We start from the raw sequence: 17,645 nt of genomic DNA, 5'->3' as shown, positions 1-17,645 counted from the left end.
CAAAGAAAACAAACCAATACACTTGAGTAGTATATTAACATTTCGCCTGAAAAAAAAATCCCTTTACTGAAAATTGTTGAAACCTTCACAAATGCATCTTTGACTGAGAAGAGTAATTATGGTAATAGAAAAGTTTCTCTTCCGTTAAAATGACAAAGGCCATAAACTAAACACACTAAATAACATTGATAAGAAATGTTTTTGTGATGAGACCTAACATTGTCATCTTATGTGTGTATATCTACGTCTATTTAAATGCATTTTATTTTTCAATATAGAGAAAAACAGGAGCACCACAATAAACATAAACCTTTAAATGCAAGGACAGGATAGAGAAAATCAGGAGCACCTCAAAAAACCATAAACCTTTAAATGCAAGGACAGGATAGAGTACACAAAATAATCATGATAATCAATATGATCATGATTGACCTTGAATACATGTATATTTAAGGGGCAGATAACTCATGTACAAAGGGGACTATAACTGTGGATATCAGAGCTGAGTATTAAATGACTGATTCTAAGCATACTTATAAAATAAATCAAAGGTTTAATCTTCCCTTGCATTTACCGAATGTATGTTATACCAAGGGAACTATAAATGAGGATATCAAAGTTGAGTATTAAATGACTGATTCTAAGCATACTTATAAAATGAATCAAAGGTTTCATCTTCCCTTAAAATACACTTAGCCACAGCAGCTGGAACATATACCTCTACCAACGACCGAGTGTTCTTATTCGACCGACAAGGTCCTTTGACAAATTGAGCAGTAACATGGTGGCCATACTTGCCATCAGATTTAACATGCTTAATCTGTTCAATTAAAGACCTTAACTGTGCTTTTCTATGATTAAAATTTCGTTCGATATCAAACTCTCGCCTCTGAAAGATATGTCTAATTTTTTCAAGTTCTGCATCACACATAGCCTTACATTGCAGCAACTGTTGTGTATGCTCACTATGCAATCTCATAACATTCATTTTAAACATAGGTATATTTATAAATCTGAACCGGACATAATTTTCCTTCATTTCCATCGTTTGTCTACATCTTAACTGCTTTTTTCTTCCCTCTAGATTTTCTTTCTCATATTCCCATTCTTGCAGTAATCCATTTAAGCTCGCCTGGTGTCTAAATTGAATTTCACTGAATTCTTGTTCTACATTCATTATATCTTGTCTAGTGTGAGCCTCGCTATCAAGTTTTTGCCTCTTTTTCATTGGTGACGAGCAGTTCTTTTCAGCTTCAACAGACTCCTGTAGCCATATACATGTTAAATGAGTTCCTTCAAGCATTCCTTTTTTAATGTGGTTCTTACTCCGGATGTTTGAGGCAAAAGACAAATTTGTATTTGGATCTTGAATTCCTTTGCTTTCCCACTGATTAATTATATCTCTTACTTCAGGGCTTTGTATATCAAAATATTTCCTTTCAGCCTCATAGTCAATTTTACCAGTTACTTTTTCAATTTCAGGTCGTTCCTCTTCAGTGACCTTAACCTCAGTGACCTTCACCTCAGTTTCTTTTACCTCTGCATCTACCTTTTCTATCTCATCAAAAATTTTCTCTTTATTATCATCCATGTCATCGGAAGTTTTCATGAAATTTTTATTAACATCGGTGGGAGCAATGGTTGCTTCTTTTTCACAAACAGTTTTGTTTTGATCATTATGAGCAATGGTCTTATCTGGTTGAATTAATATAGATATCTGTTCTTGTAATTTGTATTTATTTTTTATGGACTCTGGTAAGTCTGTGATTGTCTCGTCCAATAATGTAGCCTCGTCTTCATCATCTAGATCAATGTCGTCTGCTTCACTGTATGTAAAATTATTTAATCCAAGAACGTCTTCTGAATTCGAAACATCCACTTCCGATTCGTCTTCCGTTATGTCAATGTCTGATAACAGTGATGTAGTTAAATTAGAAAATCTTCCCTGCTCTTTTGACTTTAATTCATTGGAAAAGAAGCTTTCCATATTGATCTTACTTAAATTATGTTCTTGACCCTTAGAAGGGGCCAGAATATAGCTCTGATCTGAACACTTCGAAGTTGAAGTTGAAGGAATATTCTGATTTGAGTCTTTTGATGTTGAAGGAATATTCTGATTTGAGTCTTTTGAAGTTGAAGGAATATTTTGATTTGAGTCTTTTGACATTGGCAGGTTTTTGTCAGCAGTACTACTGTCCTTTAAATCGGATGCTGTTTCTTTAGCACAAGAGTTTCCATCTTTTCTACTTTCATTATCATCTGGTGTTTCATTTTTGTTCTGTTGTTTAGAAATGTCAAACATATTTGCATGAATTTCGCTTTTCTTAGAATCAAGTGTTTCATTTTTTGCTATAATTGTTGTGTCAAGTTGGGACTCATCCATTTGAGTATTATAAATGGTGCTTGTTTTCTGATTTTCACCACTCTGACCTTGTGTATCATCATTAGCATACAACATTTTCCATTCTTTTAAGCTTGTTTTGTCATCAATTTGCTTTTCTCTATCTTCTTCGTTTACCTCATGGTCAAAAGACGGAGATCTTCTGGGTAGCATTTTTGTATCGTGAAAAAATTTATCCCAGTCATCGTCACTTCCCTTACATAATTTAAAAGTATCGGAGAGCAATTCATCAAAATCCATATTAGAAAGCTCTGATTCATCATTTTGGAACATTGATATCTTTTTACTTCCTGATTTGGCAAAATTTCTACTTTCATTTTCATTTCTATCTATTTTCTGTTCTTTTATCACTTGCAGATTGTTTGATGCTGCCACTTTTGTAAGTGCTGCATGTAGAGGTGTACTCTGTGCAAACTTGGAGAATTTTCCAGAATCTAGAAATGAAGGTGTTGCAGGTTCTGACGGCAAAAAGGCTGGATCTTTTTCAAAATCTTTAATAGGTGATAAACCTAAAGCTGGAGTATAAGCCCCCTTTCCCAAATTTTCAGTTTTATTTTGAGTATTATTCTGAGACTGTTTTAACCCATCAAAAGAGGTAACATCTCCATCAGTTTCATCCATAGTATGCATAAGTAAAAGCTCACTTTTACGGAGAGATTTTGGCGGGCTCCAGCCAGACATTTCTTCACTTGTTGTGGTATACATATCATCAGAGCATGACGTTTCATCTACAGTGTCAAATTCAGAACAGCTGTACAATGTGGAACTTTCAGACTTGGATGGTGATTTCCCAATATCTGGAACAAATTCTTCGCTACCCTTTTCCTGAGTCTCAGACTTTCTTGGACTGTCATTGTTTACCTCTATGACGGTTACGTCAGCACCACATAAACTAAGAATAGACTGGTGAAGGTCATCTAGCTTTTCTTCTGAATCTGACATCATGGACTTTACATGGAGTTCTGAGGATAAAAATAGAGCTGTAAATACACAAATCAATGCTTAAAATTTTTTATTTCAATAGTGACTTTTGCTCATAAAAATTTTCTAATCGCATATTACATGTATTAGGACTTTCGATTGTAAATGCATGCATTAATTTCTAAACATACAGTTTAAATATGTCATGCATGTAACTGTTGGGTTTTTTTAGGAAATAAAATAAAGCTTTTACATGTTTTACTTAAGTATCTACACTACACAATATTACATGTATTATATCAGGGGCAACAAAATGTAACCATTCACCTCAAAAGTTAACCAACCTTTAAAGAAACTAATTCAGGCATGTCAGAAGGGTAAACGTTACAAAACTGTTAACCAAGCTGTATTTAAGTGTGTGTCCTCAGTCAGGAACATCTATAATTTGTTACTCTTGTATGGTTTTAGAAATTTTGGTTCATTAATATGTTTTCAGTTTAGAGTTGTACTCATTTTGCTAAACTAGTATACATTACTGTTTAGGCGCCAGTTAAAGCTTGCTTCCAGGTGCAGGAATTTTGCTGTGTGTAAGACCCATTGGTCACTGTTGGTGGCCTTGGGCTTTTTTCAGTTCTTTTGTTAGGTTGTTGTCCCTGACAAACTCTCTGTTTCCATTCTAATTTTTTTATGGTAACATAAATAGGAGCTCAAATTTTAATAGTTAAAGCTTAAGGTTTTCAATATTTCAAGAGATCAACATGATCAAACTTATATTTCCTTCTTCAACATACTGAAAAAGCAGAAGTTTTTGTGGAGGATTTAATTTCGTTTAATTTGTGGAAAAAATATATATGTCGTGTACATGTTATTATTTTGTACAGGTTATTACTTGTACAAAATTTTCATACAAGTAATGACTTGTATGATGCCATCATACAGGTTATTACTTGTATAAATATAATTGTACAAGTAATAACCTGTACAAATTTTGTGTAGAAAAAGATAATAACTTGTACAACTCATTATTATTTTGTACAGGTTATTACTTGTACAAAATTTCCATACAAGTAATTACTTGTATGATGCCATCATACAGGTTATTACTTGTATAAATATAATTGTACAAGTAATAACCTGTACAAATTTTGTGGAGAAAAAGATAATAACTTGTACAAATCATTATTTTACATTGGTCTATTTGAAGTTCACAATAAATTGTTTCCCTTTTAACATATAATTCATTACTTTCCTTAAAGGTATACACTCTCAATATGTAAGTACATTTAATATATCAAGTATATTAGCAAAACTGTTCATTTAAGTAGTCAAAACTAAAGTGAAGAGATGGAAAACAGTATAGAAAAGAAATTTAATGATGAAATAATTAAATTGTGTGATGACAATAATAAATCTTCTAATAATTCATTATTTACACGTGAAAGATACAGAGAGACTATTGGGAATGTAAAGAAAGCAAAATTAAGTTCCAAAAAGACTGCTCTTCAAAGATATTTCTTAAGGCAATATGATTTTTTGAGTGTAGCAGGCATTGAAAAACTCATTCGCAAAGGCGACATTTTTTTTACTATTGTACAGTAGATGAACTTTATCCATTAATTAGAACTGCGCATTCTGGAATTGGCCATGGAGGCATCCACAAGACATACAAGGAGTTAATAAAACAATTTGCCAATATCAGCAGAGAAATTATCAGAATTTTCATTCAGATGTGTGAACAGTGTATTTTGAGGAAAAGTCGTACTGCAACCACAAAATTAGTTATTCGTCCTTTCACTTCTTCGGACTTTAATTCCCGTTGTCAAGTAGACCTTGTTGACTATCAGTCATTTCCAGATGGAGAATACAAGTGGATCATGCACTACCAGGACCACTTTTTTCTACTTATGGGATCTCCACATATACTGCAAAGTGATAATGGAAGGGAATTTACAGCTAATGTAATTACAGAACTTAAACATATTAAACTCATTTGGCCAGAGCTGAAATAAATGAATGAAGGGTACCAATTTATTTTTGCTTTTAACGACCATGTCACTTTGCACCAGAAGTCCGTATTTACGTGGAATCTAGCTGTTTAGCTAAATTTGCATAAGATGTCACATGAGCTTATGTCATTACTTTGCGTCCTTCGTTCATCTGTAAACTTCTAACATTTCAAAAATAATACTGATAAACACTTGAAAATAAGAACAGAAAAACAAACACAATATAAATTTAAAAAAATACAAAAGATAATGAGTTGTACAAGTTATTATCTTTTTCTCCACAAAATTTGTACAGGTTATTACTTGTACAATTATATTTATACAAGTAATAACCTGTATGAAGGCATCATACAAGTAATTACTTGTATGAAAATTTTGTACAAGTAATAACCTGTACAAAATAATAAAATGTACACGACATATATATCCATGAAATTAAAACCTCCACAGTATATTACTCATGTACATATTTTGCTAGTTACCCCCATGAACATGCTGAAATACATGTATCTCAAATCATACCTCAGTGACAGTATGGTTTAAAAAAGACATGCACTGTAAATTAAAAAATAATTTGAATTATTTATGAAGAGTACTATTAAGGAGAGATTGGCTATTTAAACCAAAATCAAAAACTAAAGTTAGAGAACAGAAACAAAACCAGATGCTCCGCAGGGTGCAGCTATATACGACCGCAGAGTTTGAACCCTGAACAGTTGGGGCAAGTATGGACACAACATTTAAGCTGGATTCAGCTCTAAATTTGGATTGTGATTAAATAGTTGACACAGAATAGGTTTCTGACACAGAATGAATCTGGTCTAGTGAACTTAAAATATTTTTTTTGCCTTTGAGCAATTCATTATGCTGTTGAATATTAATCCTCTCAAAAAAATGTTTGAAGAAATTTTCTTTTTATTTATGAAATCTGAAATGAGAAAAATTTAACCCCCCCCTTTTTTTTCACATCCCCCTTTCCCTTTTTCCAAAACTGATCTCAATTCAAATTCCTAATGGAGTTTGCAACAATAACTACTCATTTAAATACATCATAAAATATTAAAATGTAAAATAAAGTGCTTGTTATCACTGAATGGTAAAGATTGTTTTAATTTATCAGTTGGTAGTAAAAGTGAATATACATTGTATATTGTATAAAACAATGATTTAAGTTGATTCAACTACTATTCTGGACAAAGAAAGATAACTCCAATTGAAAATTTCTTGCTATTGCACAATATTGTGCAATTAGATATTTCTTGCTATTGTGCAATACTGTGCAATTGAAAATATTTGCTATTGCACAATACTGTGCAATTGAAGATTTCTTGCTATTGCGCAATACTGTGCAATTGAAAATTTCTTGCTATTGCACAATACTGTGCAATTGAAGATTTCTTGCTATTGCTGAATACTGTGCAATTGAAAATTTCTTGCTATTGCACAATACTTAATATAATAATTTTGGATCCTGATTTGAACCAACTTGAAAACTGGGCCCATAATCAAAAATCTAAGTATATGTTTAGATTCAGCATATCAAAAAAGCCCAAGAATTCATTCTTTGTTAAAATCAAACTTAGTTTAATTTTGTACCCTTTGGACTTTAATGTAGACCAATTTGAAAACGGGACCAAAAATTAAGAATCTACATACACAGTTAGATTTGGCATATCAAAGAACCCCAATTATTCAATTTTTGATGAAATCAAACAAAGTTTAATTTTGGACCCCGATTTGGACCAACTTGAAAACTGGGCCAATTATCAAAAATCTAAGTACATTTTTAGATTCAGCATATCAAGGAACCCCAAGGATTCAATTTTTGTTAAAATCAAACTAAGTTTAATTTTGGACCCTTTGGACCTTACTGTAGACCAATTTGAAAACGGGACCAAAAATTAAGAATCTACATACACAGTTAGATTCGGCATATCAAAGAACCCAAATTATTCAATTTTTGATGAAATCAAACAAAGTTCAATTTTGGACCCTTTGGACCCTTTTTCCTAAACTGTTGGAACCAAACCTCCCAAAATCAAACCCAACCTTCCTTTTATGGTCATAAACCTTGTGTTTAAATTTCATAGATTTCTATTTACTAATACTAAAGTTATGGTGCGAAAACCAAGAATAATGCTTATTTGGGCCCCTTTTTGGCCCCTAATTCCTAAACTGTTGGGACCAAAACTCCCAAAATCAATCCCAACCTTTCTTTTGTGTTTATAAACCTTGTGTTTAAATTTCATTGATTTCTATTTACTTATACTAAAGTTATTGTACGAAAACCAAGAATAATGCTTATTTGGGCCCTTTTTTGGCCCCTAATTCCTAAACTGTTGGAACCAAAACTCCCAAAATCAATCCCAACCTTCCTTTTGTGGTCATAAACCTTGTGTCAAAATTTCATATATTTCAATTTACTTAAACTAAAGTTATAGTGCGAAAACCAAGAAAATGCTTATTTGGGCCCTTTTTGGCCCCTAATTCCTAAAATGTTGGGACCAAAACTCCCAAAATCAACCCCAACCTTCCTTTTGAGGTCATAAACCTTGTTTTAAATTTCATAGATTTCTATTCACTTTTACTAAAGTTAGAGTGCGAAAACTAAAAAGTATTCAGACGACAAGGAGGACGCCAACGTGATAGCAATATACGACGAAAAATTAAAATTTTTGCGGTCGTATAAAAATCAGCAAATTTTTCCATTTACAAACTGGCATTACTCTAAAATGGCTAAGGTGACACAATCAAAATCCAAACTTGATCTGATTTGAGGCAACCTAAAGTAAGAGAATGGAAACCAACTTTGGGACATATGGATGGACAGATGTACACACGGGCAAAGGTGTAACTAAATGCCCCTTCCTTATCATAGGGACATCACAAATTTGAAAAAAAAGAAAATATTGCACTCCAAAATAAATTGCTAGCTTTCCTATGATATGTTCACCAAGGTATAAATTGATTAACTCTGTAATAATCCTGCCTACGGGTAGTTTTGAGAATTTGTGATCAATGTACATCATTGTTCATGTCATTTTTTGGAGAACAGACACTGTGACGGGGGGAATCATAGTAATATAGCCTTCATATATATTTGTTGTTGGAACCAAATAAGAGTATCTGAATCTACTGAACATCAATGAACATAGTGTCAAGTAAACACATATACTGATCTTATCACAAAAAGAAACAAGAATATCCCCAGTACAAGGATGCCCCATTCGCACTATCATTTTCTATGTTCAGTGGACCTGTGAAAATGGAGAAAAATCTCTAGTTAGGCATTAAAATTAAAAATATCATAACATAGGGAACATGTGTACATTTTTGTACTAAGTTTCGGGTTGATTGGACTTCAACTTCATCAAAAACTACCTTGACCAAAAACTTTAGCCTGAAGTGGAAAAATGAACGGACGAACAAAAAAACAGACCAGAAAACATAATGCCCATAAATGGGGCATAAAAAAATCATGCAAACCCCCAACTGTTATGAATTACCAACAGTGAATGGAGGTCAAGCTACTAATTTTTCACACATTTTGAATTTAGCTAAGGTCTTGAGAATTACAGTTACTTACCATTTTTAAAAGTTGATATCTATTCAAATACTAACTACATGTACATGAACTAAAATGCTACTATTTCTGTACTTTGTTTATCTACAAAATAAAACATCTTTTTAGTCTTTGTTGAAAATTAAAAGGCAATCTATGTATATCCCTTGTGTTTAAAGATTTTTACCAGCTGAACAAATTGTTCAGCCAAAATGTGAAAGTGCAAGGTGATGAAATAAAACATACTTCAGGGCTCACGCTACCAGGCGACTTGGGCGAAGAAGTCGCCCTCTCGACCGTCACTTCGCTTTCCCCGACCCCCAAAAGCGAAAACAAGTCGCCCTGTTCTTGACGAAAGTCGCTTTCAGTCGCTTCCGTCATCCGACATTTTCAATTTTTACCAAGTTGATGAAACATCAATTTTTTACTGATAATTAAAGAAATTCAGACATAAACTATTCATTATCTTTAGAAAAGAGGTTGAAGCATTGTCTTCGCAGTGTGTATCAGGTTATTTGATAAAAAAACAACTTTTTATCACTTCGTGCATTTTCGCAAGTTCTGGTGCTTGTTACTCGAAAACGTACATCAACCTAAATTTCGGCGGCAAAATAAGTTTGTTACTTCATTTAAACGTGATAAAAGTTGCCTCGAGTAAATGTTTAATCCATTTATTGCATTAAAACCGTCATGTTCCTTTCCAAATAACTTGTCAAACATCGTTTATTTTGGTAAATTTTCTTGCATTCGTCCGCCATTGACCGATTTCTAAACTACGGATCTGAACCGGACCAGCTATGAACGAAATCCGTACTTTTACAATAATTACTACGGACGCACGGATGGAACAGCTGACAGAAGAATATTGATCCCAAAGGGAAAAATTACGCATCCCACACGCATTAAGAGACTTTTGGTTACATCTAATTGATTGGTGTATATAATTCCCTATATTTTTTATGAATGTTTCAAACTATTGATTAAAGTTGCTTAACTCTGAGACTATTATACTAATATCAATATATTATGGCCCAGCTTAATAACTTTTATTATTTTTTTATGAGAAACACTGAATTTCATACACAAGATAATTTTTAATTAAATTGTAATTGATATAATTTCTTTACATTTTTTAAAATAAATTTTTTTTTTTTAGTGCTAGATATTTAGTTAGTAGTTTCTCACAAGAACCTTAGTAAAACTTAAACAACTTTTAATTTCAAATGTTACTTTAATTGTAATTTTTTACTCATATGAATTGAACAACATAAAAAGAACATTATTTACATATGGCCCTTTATACTATTGTAAAATCCAAACATTGTAGCGCATCCGCGCGAATGAGCACTTCTCTTTCAAATCTCACCACTTCTCCCTATCAGTTTCAAAAAGAGAAGTCACTTCTCCCTATAATTCTGAAGTAGTGTGAGCCCTGATACTTACAAACCTATAAGACTTTAACTCCACTTAAATGATGTTGTGAAAAAATGAGTCTATCAGTTTGTATAGGTATATTATAGTCATTTCCATGGTGAAGGAACTGTCATTATTTTGAATTGCTATAAAAATGTCCAAACTAAGTTTTCATATAGTTTTTCTTTCTAAAAGTATTCTATATTCATAAGAATCAGATATCATTTTAAATAAAACATCATATATTCAGTAAAATATGTGTGAAATAACAATATGCTCTTGATAAGTTTCCATGGGGAGATAACCTAAAATATTATTCTTTTCAATAAAGACTTTTTGAAAGAAAAAATTATTATCTCCCCATGGACACTTCCTACAAACATATTGCAATTTTACACATATTTTACTGAATATGAAATGTTTTAATTCACATAATGTATGATTCTTATGAATATAGAATACTTTTAGAAAGAAAAACTATATGAAAACTTAGTTTGGACATTTTTATAGCAATTTAAAATAATAACAGTCCCTTCAGCATGGAAATAACTATAATATACCTATACAAACTGATAAACTGATTTTGTCACAACATCATTAAAGTGGAATTAAAGTCTTATAGGATTGTGAGTATGTTTTATTTTATCACCTTGCACTTTCACATTTTGTGTGTAACCAGTGTAACCATTAGGTCAATGAAGGTTACAAATGTACCAGAATTTAAGAATTTCTGAATATGATGATTTATGATAGTTTGAATGAGTGTAACCAATGTAACCATTATGTCAATGGGGGTTACAAAACAAGGTAACTGAATTATGGTGCACATTTTGTGCCTTATATGATTAGTTCTCAATTCAACTTTGATTATGTTTTAAATATGCCAAGTTGTAGTGTTGTTGTTGTTACATGAGTGTGCAATCGAAACTGATGAAATATGGATGATATGAAAAAATATGACACAACGATACCTATGGCTATGCTACTTTACTCTTTACAGACTTACTTCAGACACTTTTATATAAAATGTTCATAATTTGGATATATTAAGGGTGGGGGTATGAGGGGTCCTGATTCCACAATCTATCCCGGGCTTGCAAACACAAAAACCTGAGGTCCTGAATTTATAATAAATGAATTTAAATCCTGACTCCCCAAATTCGAAAAAAGAATTCCTGGATCCCGAACGTTAAAATTTTATCTTGAATCCTGAGATTAAAAACACCCGAACGGTAAAATTTTATCTTGAATCCCGAGATTAAAAACACCCGATCCTGGAGTCCGGATAAAGGTCCTAGCCTCACCGGACACAATTACGAACGATTTTTGAACTGTGATTAATATTTTTTTATGTAGACTACTTTTCTTGAATTGTTTATACCATAGAATTAAAGATGTATGAAGGCTTTCCATTTTGCATCATATCCCACATAATTTTTTATTCACGTTAGGATACTTTAGTAAGATTTGCGTGACCTCGTTTTACGGGTCAAGAGACCCACATATGGACACAATTCCGAACAGCACTATATTGATATATCTTGCAGGAATAATCAATGACAACAGTCTAGATTGATAAAGCATACATTTATCTTTATCTGAAACACATTTTCATAGGAAAATAAGATGCACAAGTTTGTTTTTTACTTCAATTACTTCAGCAGTGGTTGCAGACGAAATGTCGGTTATGTGTAAAGGAAAGATTTCTGATTTTTTTTGTTTTTTTGGAAGTTCCTCCTTTAAAGGAGCACCGAATTCAAGTTTATCCATTTCAGTGGTGTACTTATCATTCATCTATGAATTTTTTTTATATAGGTCAACATTTCTTTCGGAATTCTCTGGAATTTTCAATAAAATTAACATATTTTCTTTTGACCATAAATAGGGTCACAAGAGTCTAAAAAACGTCAATTGTGGGGTTATTTGGGCAAGATAAAAGGCATTACACATATGAACAGAATCAGGAGATATTTTTCTTTCTATATTTTAACAAAAGAAGGCAATATGCACTTACCTTTATGGTTTTTTTTATATAACTTGCAGGCCAGATTGCAGTTCTTATAATATTTTCAGAATTATTTTGTCATCGTCATCAACATTCTCCAAGTGCACATAATTTGTATTATCACAAAAACAAGGGAATTTTAATAGGGTTTTTATTTATAAAAACATTTATTGATTAATATAAATAAATATGGAAGCAAGTTAACTCGTACCAACGGAAACTCGTACCATGTTAACTCGTACCAAAAAAGTTAACTCGTACCAACTTAAAGTCGTACCACTGGGAAGTCGTACCAAAAAAAAAATTTGTGGTGTTTTTTCTTTCTAAAATTAATAAAAAAAAAGTTGAATTACTGTAATTTTATACTGGATTTTAATGAAAACTTGGACAAAAATACGTTTTTTTTTTATTAAGATATTAATATAAATGGTCTTAATTACCTTAATACCCTGCTAATTAATATACGATATTCCTTTGATTGTGTGATCAAATTAATACATTCCTTTGATTGTATGCTAATTAATATATGATATTCCTTTGATTGTGTGATCAAATTAATTGTTATTCTGCCAGTACTACCATTAAGCCTACCATCAAGGCCGTAACTACCCTTGAGGCAAGTGAGGCAATTGCCTCACTAAAATTTCGACACTGATTTTTTTTTATACATATATATAAATATAATAGTCGTTTGTTGTTCTGTCTCAACCTTGATTTCTATAACTTGTCATCATTCCTTTTAAACTATTCTTCCTGGATATAACTCAGCATCTCAACGGGTGATGTTTCTCGATTACATTAACCTAGTAACGATAATCATAATGGATCTCTAGTTAAAAACAGGCTCTTGCAGAAAAAGGAAAAGCGACACTGAAGGTAAATAAGGAATAATTCTAGTAAACTAGTTTTTTGGTGAGCAGAGTCTGAGTATTGCATATAACTTCATTAGTGCAATCCAAAAACGATAAGTAGACTAACAAATGAAGTACTGGTCTTCGGAAGGGGGCAGTTCTGTCTGCGTATTCATTTCTCCGTTTCACCAACTTTGACAAATCAAGTACTGGGCATCGCAAGGGAGCAGTCGACTGTCCTGTCTGCGTATTCATTTCACGAACTTTAATCTTTCTCTTTACAGATAAATAAAATATAAATAATATGAAACATCCATGGATTAGTTTTTATCCATGTTTCTTTAACCTTAAAAATTGAAAGAATATCCCATATTCCAATTTGATATTATTGAGGATCGAATGGTAGAACCTTTAACACAGGATTTTGTCTTTACTTATTCGGGACTACGGTATTTCGTTTCTTTATATTCGGGGTTTCGGAATCGGACACCCCAGACCCTAACCCCTAAATTTATAGATTCTGGAACTAAAATACCACCAACTATTTCCAGAAATAATTGGAAATTACGGACCTACATGTAAACGTCAAAAACTCCAGTCCAATTTCCCCTGTACCCATACCAGATATACTTACTCTATAGATAGAATCATATACCTGTATCTTATCTCATTCTATCCCTAGTTTGTCTACTCTTTGTCAGCATAAAAGCGAGTTGAATATTTTGAAACTGCGACTGTATGATGGTTCTTACAGGAAAGCTTAATTCCCTTTTGCAAACAAAACTGTTACTACCGATGCTGCTACCGAATTGCTGATGGAGAAGGAATTGGAAGAAGACATTGATCATTGTGTTGATGATAATGTGCTAACTTTAGAAACACAGACTGCCCTGAAACGACTGAAAACTTGGAAAAGAGCATGCATGAGTGGCGAGAGATTGTGCGGTCTTGCCATGCTCCATGTTCATCGCGATAAGGATACCAGTAGACCAAATTATGATTCTGAAACGATTTGACTGAACCGGCAATAGAAAAATTTGGCAAACTCTACTGAATCGATGTTTGTTCTATGTTCTGGCAGCAGACTCAAATCAGTGATAAAAATACACTAAATTAATTCTTTCAGTGAATAAAATTCCTTCGAGAAACAAAAGAAAAGTACCCAAATCTATTCAATGTAACTGATTTGGAATGATTAAAAATTAAATCCAATGGTTATCAGTATAAGTTTAAAAAAGAATGATTCAAGGGAGACAACAAATCAAATCTGCCAAGGTATTGTCTATATCCAATACACATGGAACATTAGCTACAGACTGATCATTTTACTTTCAAATTATATACATTTTACAGACTTAAGAGGTATTGAGAAAAATAACAGTATATATTCATAACTAAACACCAATCAAATGCATTTAAATAAGTTGGTACGAGTTAGCAGTGGTACGAGTTAACATTGGTACGAGTTATTTTTTAGTGGTACGAGTTAACGTTGGTACGAGTTTACATTGGTACGGGTTAACTATAATTCATAAATATGATCTCAGAAATCAGAAATCGTTCGTAATTGTGTCCAGTCGTAATTGCGTCCTGTGGGGCTATCCCTCTAACATATTGAAAAGTACCAGCTACACAAAGGAATGAACTAGTCAACATGGAAGATTGTGAAACCACTGAATAATTTCTTGTTTGTGCCAAAATAATCTGTGGGAAACTTCGTCATGCTTTCAATTAATTTATGGCTTATAAGTTATGCGTTTACCTACAAAACAGTTAAACCTCGTGGACATTTCTTCGACCAGGTTAGTTGTTCAATGTCGGCATATTATCAAAGTGGCACTTGAGTCAATTCTTTATTATTCATGGGACTTTTCTATCGGGGTTTCCCTTGAAAAAACTTCAGCTCTCTGTTTCTGGTCCCGTTAGAGTGAAAAATCGGCGGGAACCAGAAAATAATAAAGTCTTAACCAATCTGCGGAAACAGGTACAGTTCCGTATTTTTAGTTCGCAAGATACTGAGACTGAGACTGAGATAAACAAAATCGGCCTATAACAAAATCGGGCTATAACAAACTCGGCCTACCATTATTTATATGCAGAAATATATTGAACAAACTCGGACTACGATTTTTTAATAAAAAAAAACTTTATATATATTAAAATTATATACGAATTTATGAGATTATAATGAATATTTTTGAAAAAAAAATGTATTAAATATTTGTATATATGAGTTGAATTTGATATGTTTAAACAAGGATTTGTATAGTACTAAATGAGGATAATTAACTTCTATTTGAAATATTATTGTGATTTATTATGTTTATTGACAAAAAATATTTTAATGATTGGCGTGTGTTCGTGTTTTTATTGTGTTTAATCCTTGGCGTTTATGATTAGTATATAAACAAAAAGAAAGTTTTATATCAATGCGATGTTTGTCTTATATCATAGCGATGCTTTTAAAATATCAAAATATTTTGAATGCGATACATTTCTAATATAACTGCAATAGTTTTCTAATATCAAATAAATACGATGACACGTCACAATGCATGTCAAGAAAACCGCAAACATGCCTGTACCATGGAAGTATTATATTGACAGGAACTCCAACGAAAAATTAGCACATTCCCATTACACTGATTTCTTTAAGAAAATAAAAGGTTCCGACTCAGTTTGTCAAGTACGTGATAACTCTTTTGTGGGGTATCTGTGATGCCGCCTTCGCCTGTTCCTTTAAATGAAGCTGGTCTTATCACGTGATTTGATATCGATTGTCTTATCTACCTACCAATGTAAATAAACACGGAAACTAGAAAAAAAAACATGTTAGTGACACTCATATCCCATCTTCTGATATCTAAGATTAAATTACCAATCAGTACACATCTAACACCGGGCGTATGACATTTGCGCCGATTTTGAAAATTTGCATTCTTTCATTTGCGCCGATTTCATTTTTTCATTTGCGCCGATTTTATATTTTCTACTAATTGGATTTACAGGTAAGTTAATACTTTTACATCTACTATACCTTGAAGGTATATTGGTAAAATCTGGTTATAAAAGTTGTTCACTTAGGGTTTTAAGTTAATTTTATTTCATATTGTTCTGGGACATCGTTGTAACACGATGGACATATTGCACACTGAAACGAGCCGAGGAGTCAATTCGTTAATTATTGATAGCCATACATATCGGAAGGTCAGTGTCGTGAAAAATGGCAACATATCTTACCGATGTACCACCAAATCATGTAAAGCCAGAGTCACCACGGATTCTGATGAGTTCTATGAGTATTGTCAAAACACTAAACGAGCATAACCATGTAGCAGATGACAGAAAAACAGAAGCTAGAGAACTGCGGGTACGTTCTAGGAAAAAGTCTGGAGATGTATCTAGTAGACCTTCAAAGATAGTTAGGACTGAGTTGCAGGTAAGCATTTAAGTATTTTGACTCTATTTTTTTTACTGTTGTATAAGATGTTGAATTAAAATGACTCGAGTTGACTAGCTGACTAACTTGCTTGTAATGTCGATAAATTGTTAAACAGTAAAACTATAATTCATATCGACTTATCATTGATATAATATTTCTTTTAAAGGGAATGTAGAAAAGCCATCTTGTACCTAAAGATTTGAAGAATGCATCACTAGCTGTTTACAGAGAGCGTCGTAAAGATACACCTGTTTTACCAAAAACTAGAGATGACGTCCATACCGCTACTGGTTTCATGGTAATTGAGCAGGGGACAACAGCCATACATATCGGAAGGTCAGTGTCATGAAAAATGGCAACATATCTTACCGATGTACCACCAAATCATGTAAAGCCAGAGTCACCACGGATTCTGATGAGTTCTATGAGTATTGTCAAAACACTAAACGAGCATAACCATGTAGCAGATGACAGAAAAACAGAAGCTAGAGAACTGCGGGTACGTTCTAGGAAAAAGTCTGGAGATGTATCTAGTAGACCTTCAAAGATAGTTAGGACTGAGTTGCAGGTAAGCATTTAAGTATTTTGACTCTATTTTTTTTACTGTTGTATAAGATGTTGAATTAAAATGACTCGAGTTGACTAGCTGACTAACTTGCTTGTAATGTCGATAAATTGTTAAACAGTAAAACTATAATTCATATCGACTTATCATTGATATAATATTTCTTTTAAAGGGAATGTAGAAAAGCCATCTTGTACCTAAAGATTTGAAGAATGCATCACTAGCTGTTTACAGAGAGCGTCGTAAAGATACACCTGTTTTACCAAAAACTAGAGATGACGTCCATACCGCTACTGGTTTCATGGTAATTGAGCAGGGGACAACAGCCATACATATCGGAAGGTCAGTGTCATGAAAAATGGCAACATATCTTACCGATGTACCACCAAATCATGTAAAGCCAGAGTCACCACGGATTCTGATGAGTTCTATGAGTATTGTCAAAACACTAAACGAGCATAACCATGTAGCAGATGACA

General features: G+C 32.8%; 1 protein-coding gene across 1 annotated transcript; it reads right to left on the bottom strand.

Moving 5' to 3' along the window:
* Window positions 1–507: 507 nt before the first annotated feature.
* On the bottom strand, window positions 508–15,106 carry LOC139491432 (dentin sialophosphoprotein-like). Its single transcript, XM_071279126.1, has 3 exons — window positions 14,922–15,106; window positions 8,915–8,995; window positions 508–3,363 (listed from the first exon to the last, which is right to left on the bottom strand). The coding sequence occupies exon 3, from the start codon at window positions 3,344–3,346 to the stop codon at window positions 641–643; it is 2,706 nt and encodes a 901-aa protein (XP_071135227.1). The 5' UTR covers window positions 3,347–3,363; window positions 8,915–8,995; window positions 14,922–15,106; the 3' UTR covers window positions 508–640.
* Window positions 15,107–17,645: the final 2,539 nt, after the last annotated feature.

This window comes from Mytilus edulis, chromosome 10, assembly GCF_963676685.1.
Source record: "Mytilus edulis chromosome 10, xbMytEdul2.2, whole genome shotgun sequence".
Classification (NCBI taxonomy): domain Eukaryota; kingdom Metazoa; phylum Mollusca; class Bivalvia; order Mytilida; family Mytilidae; genus Mytilus; species Mytilus edulis.
The sequence above is the reverse complement of the archived record's forward strand: the minus strand, read 5'-3'. Positions and strand labels throughout refer to the sequence as shown.

Excerpts from the sequence above, each read along its gene's own strand:
- LOC139491432 (XM_071279126.1), bottom strand. The coding sequence starts at position 3,346 with ATGATGTCAGATTCAGAAGAAAAGCTAGATGACCTTCACCAGTCTATT.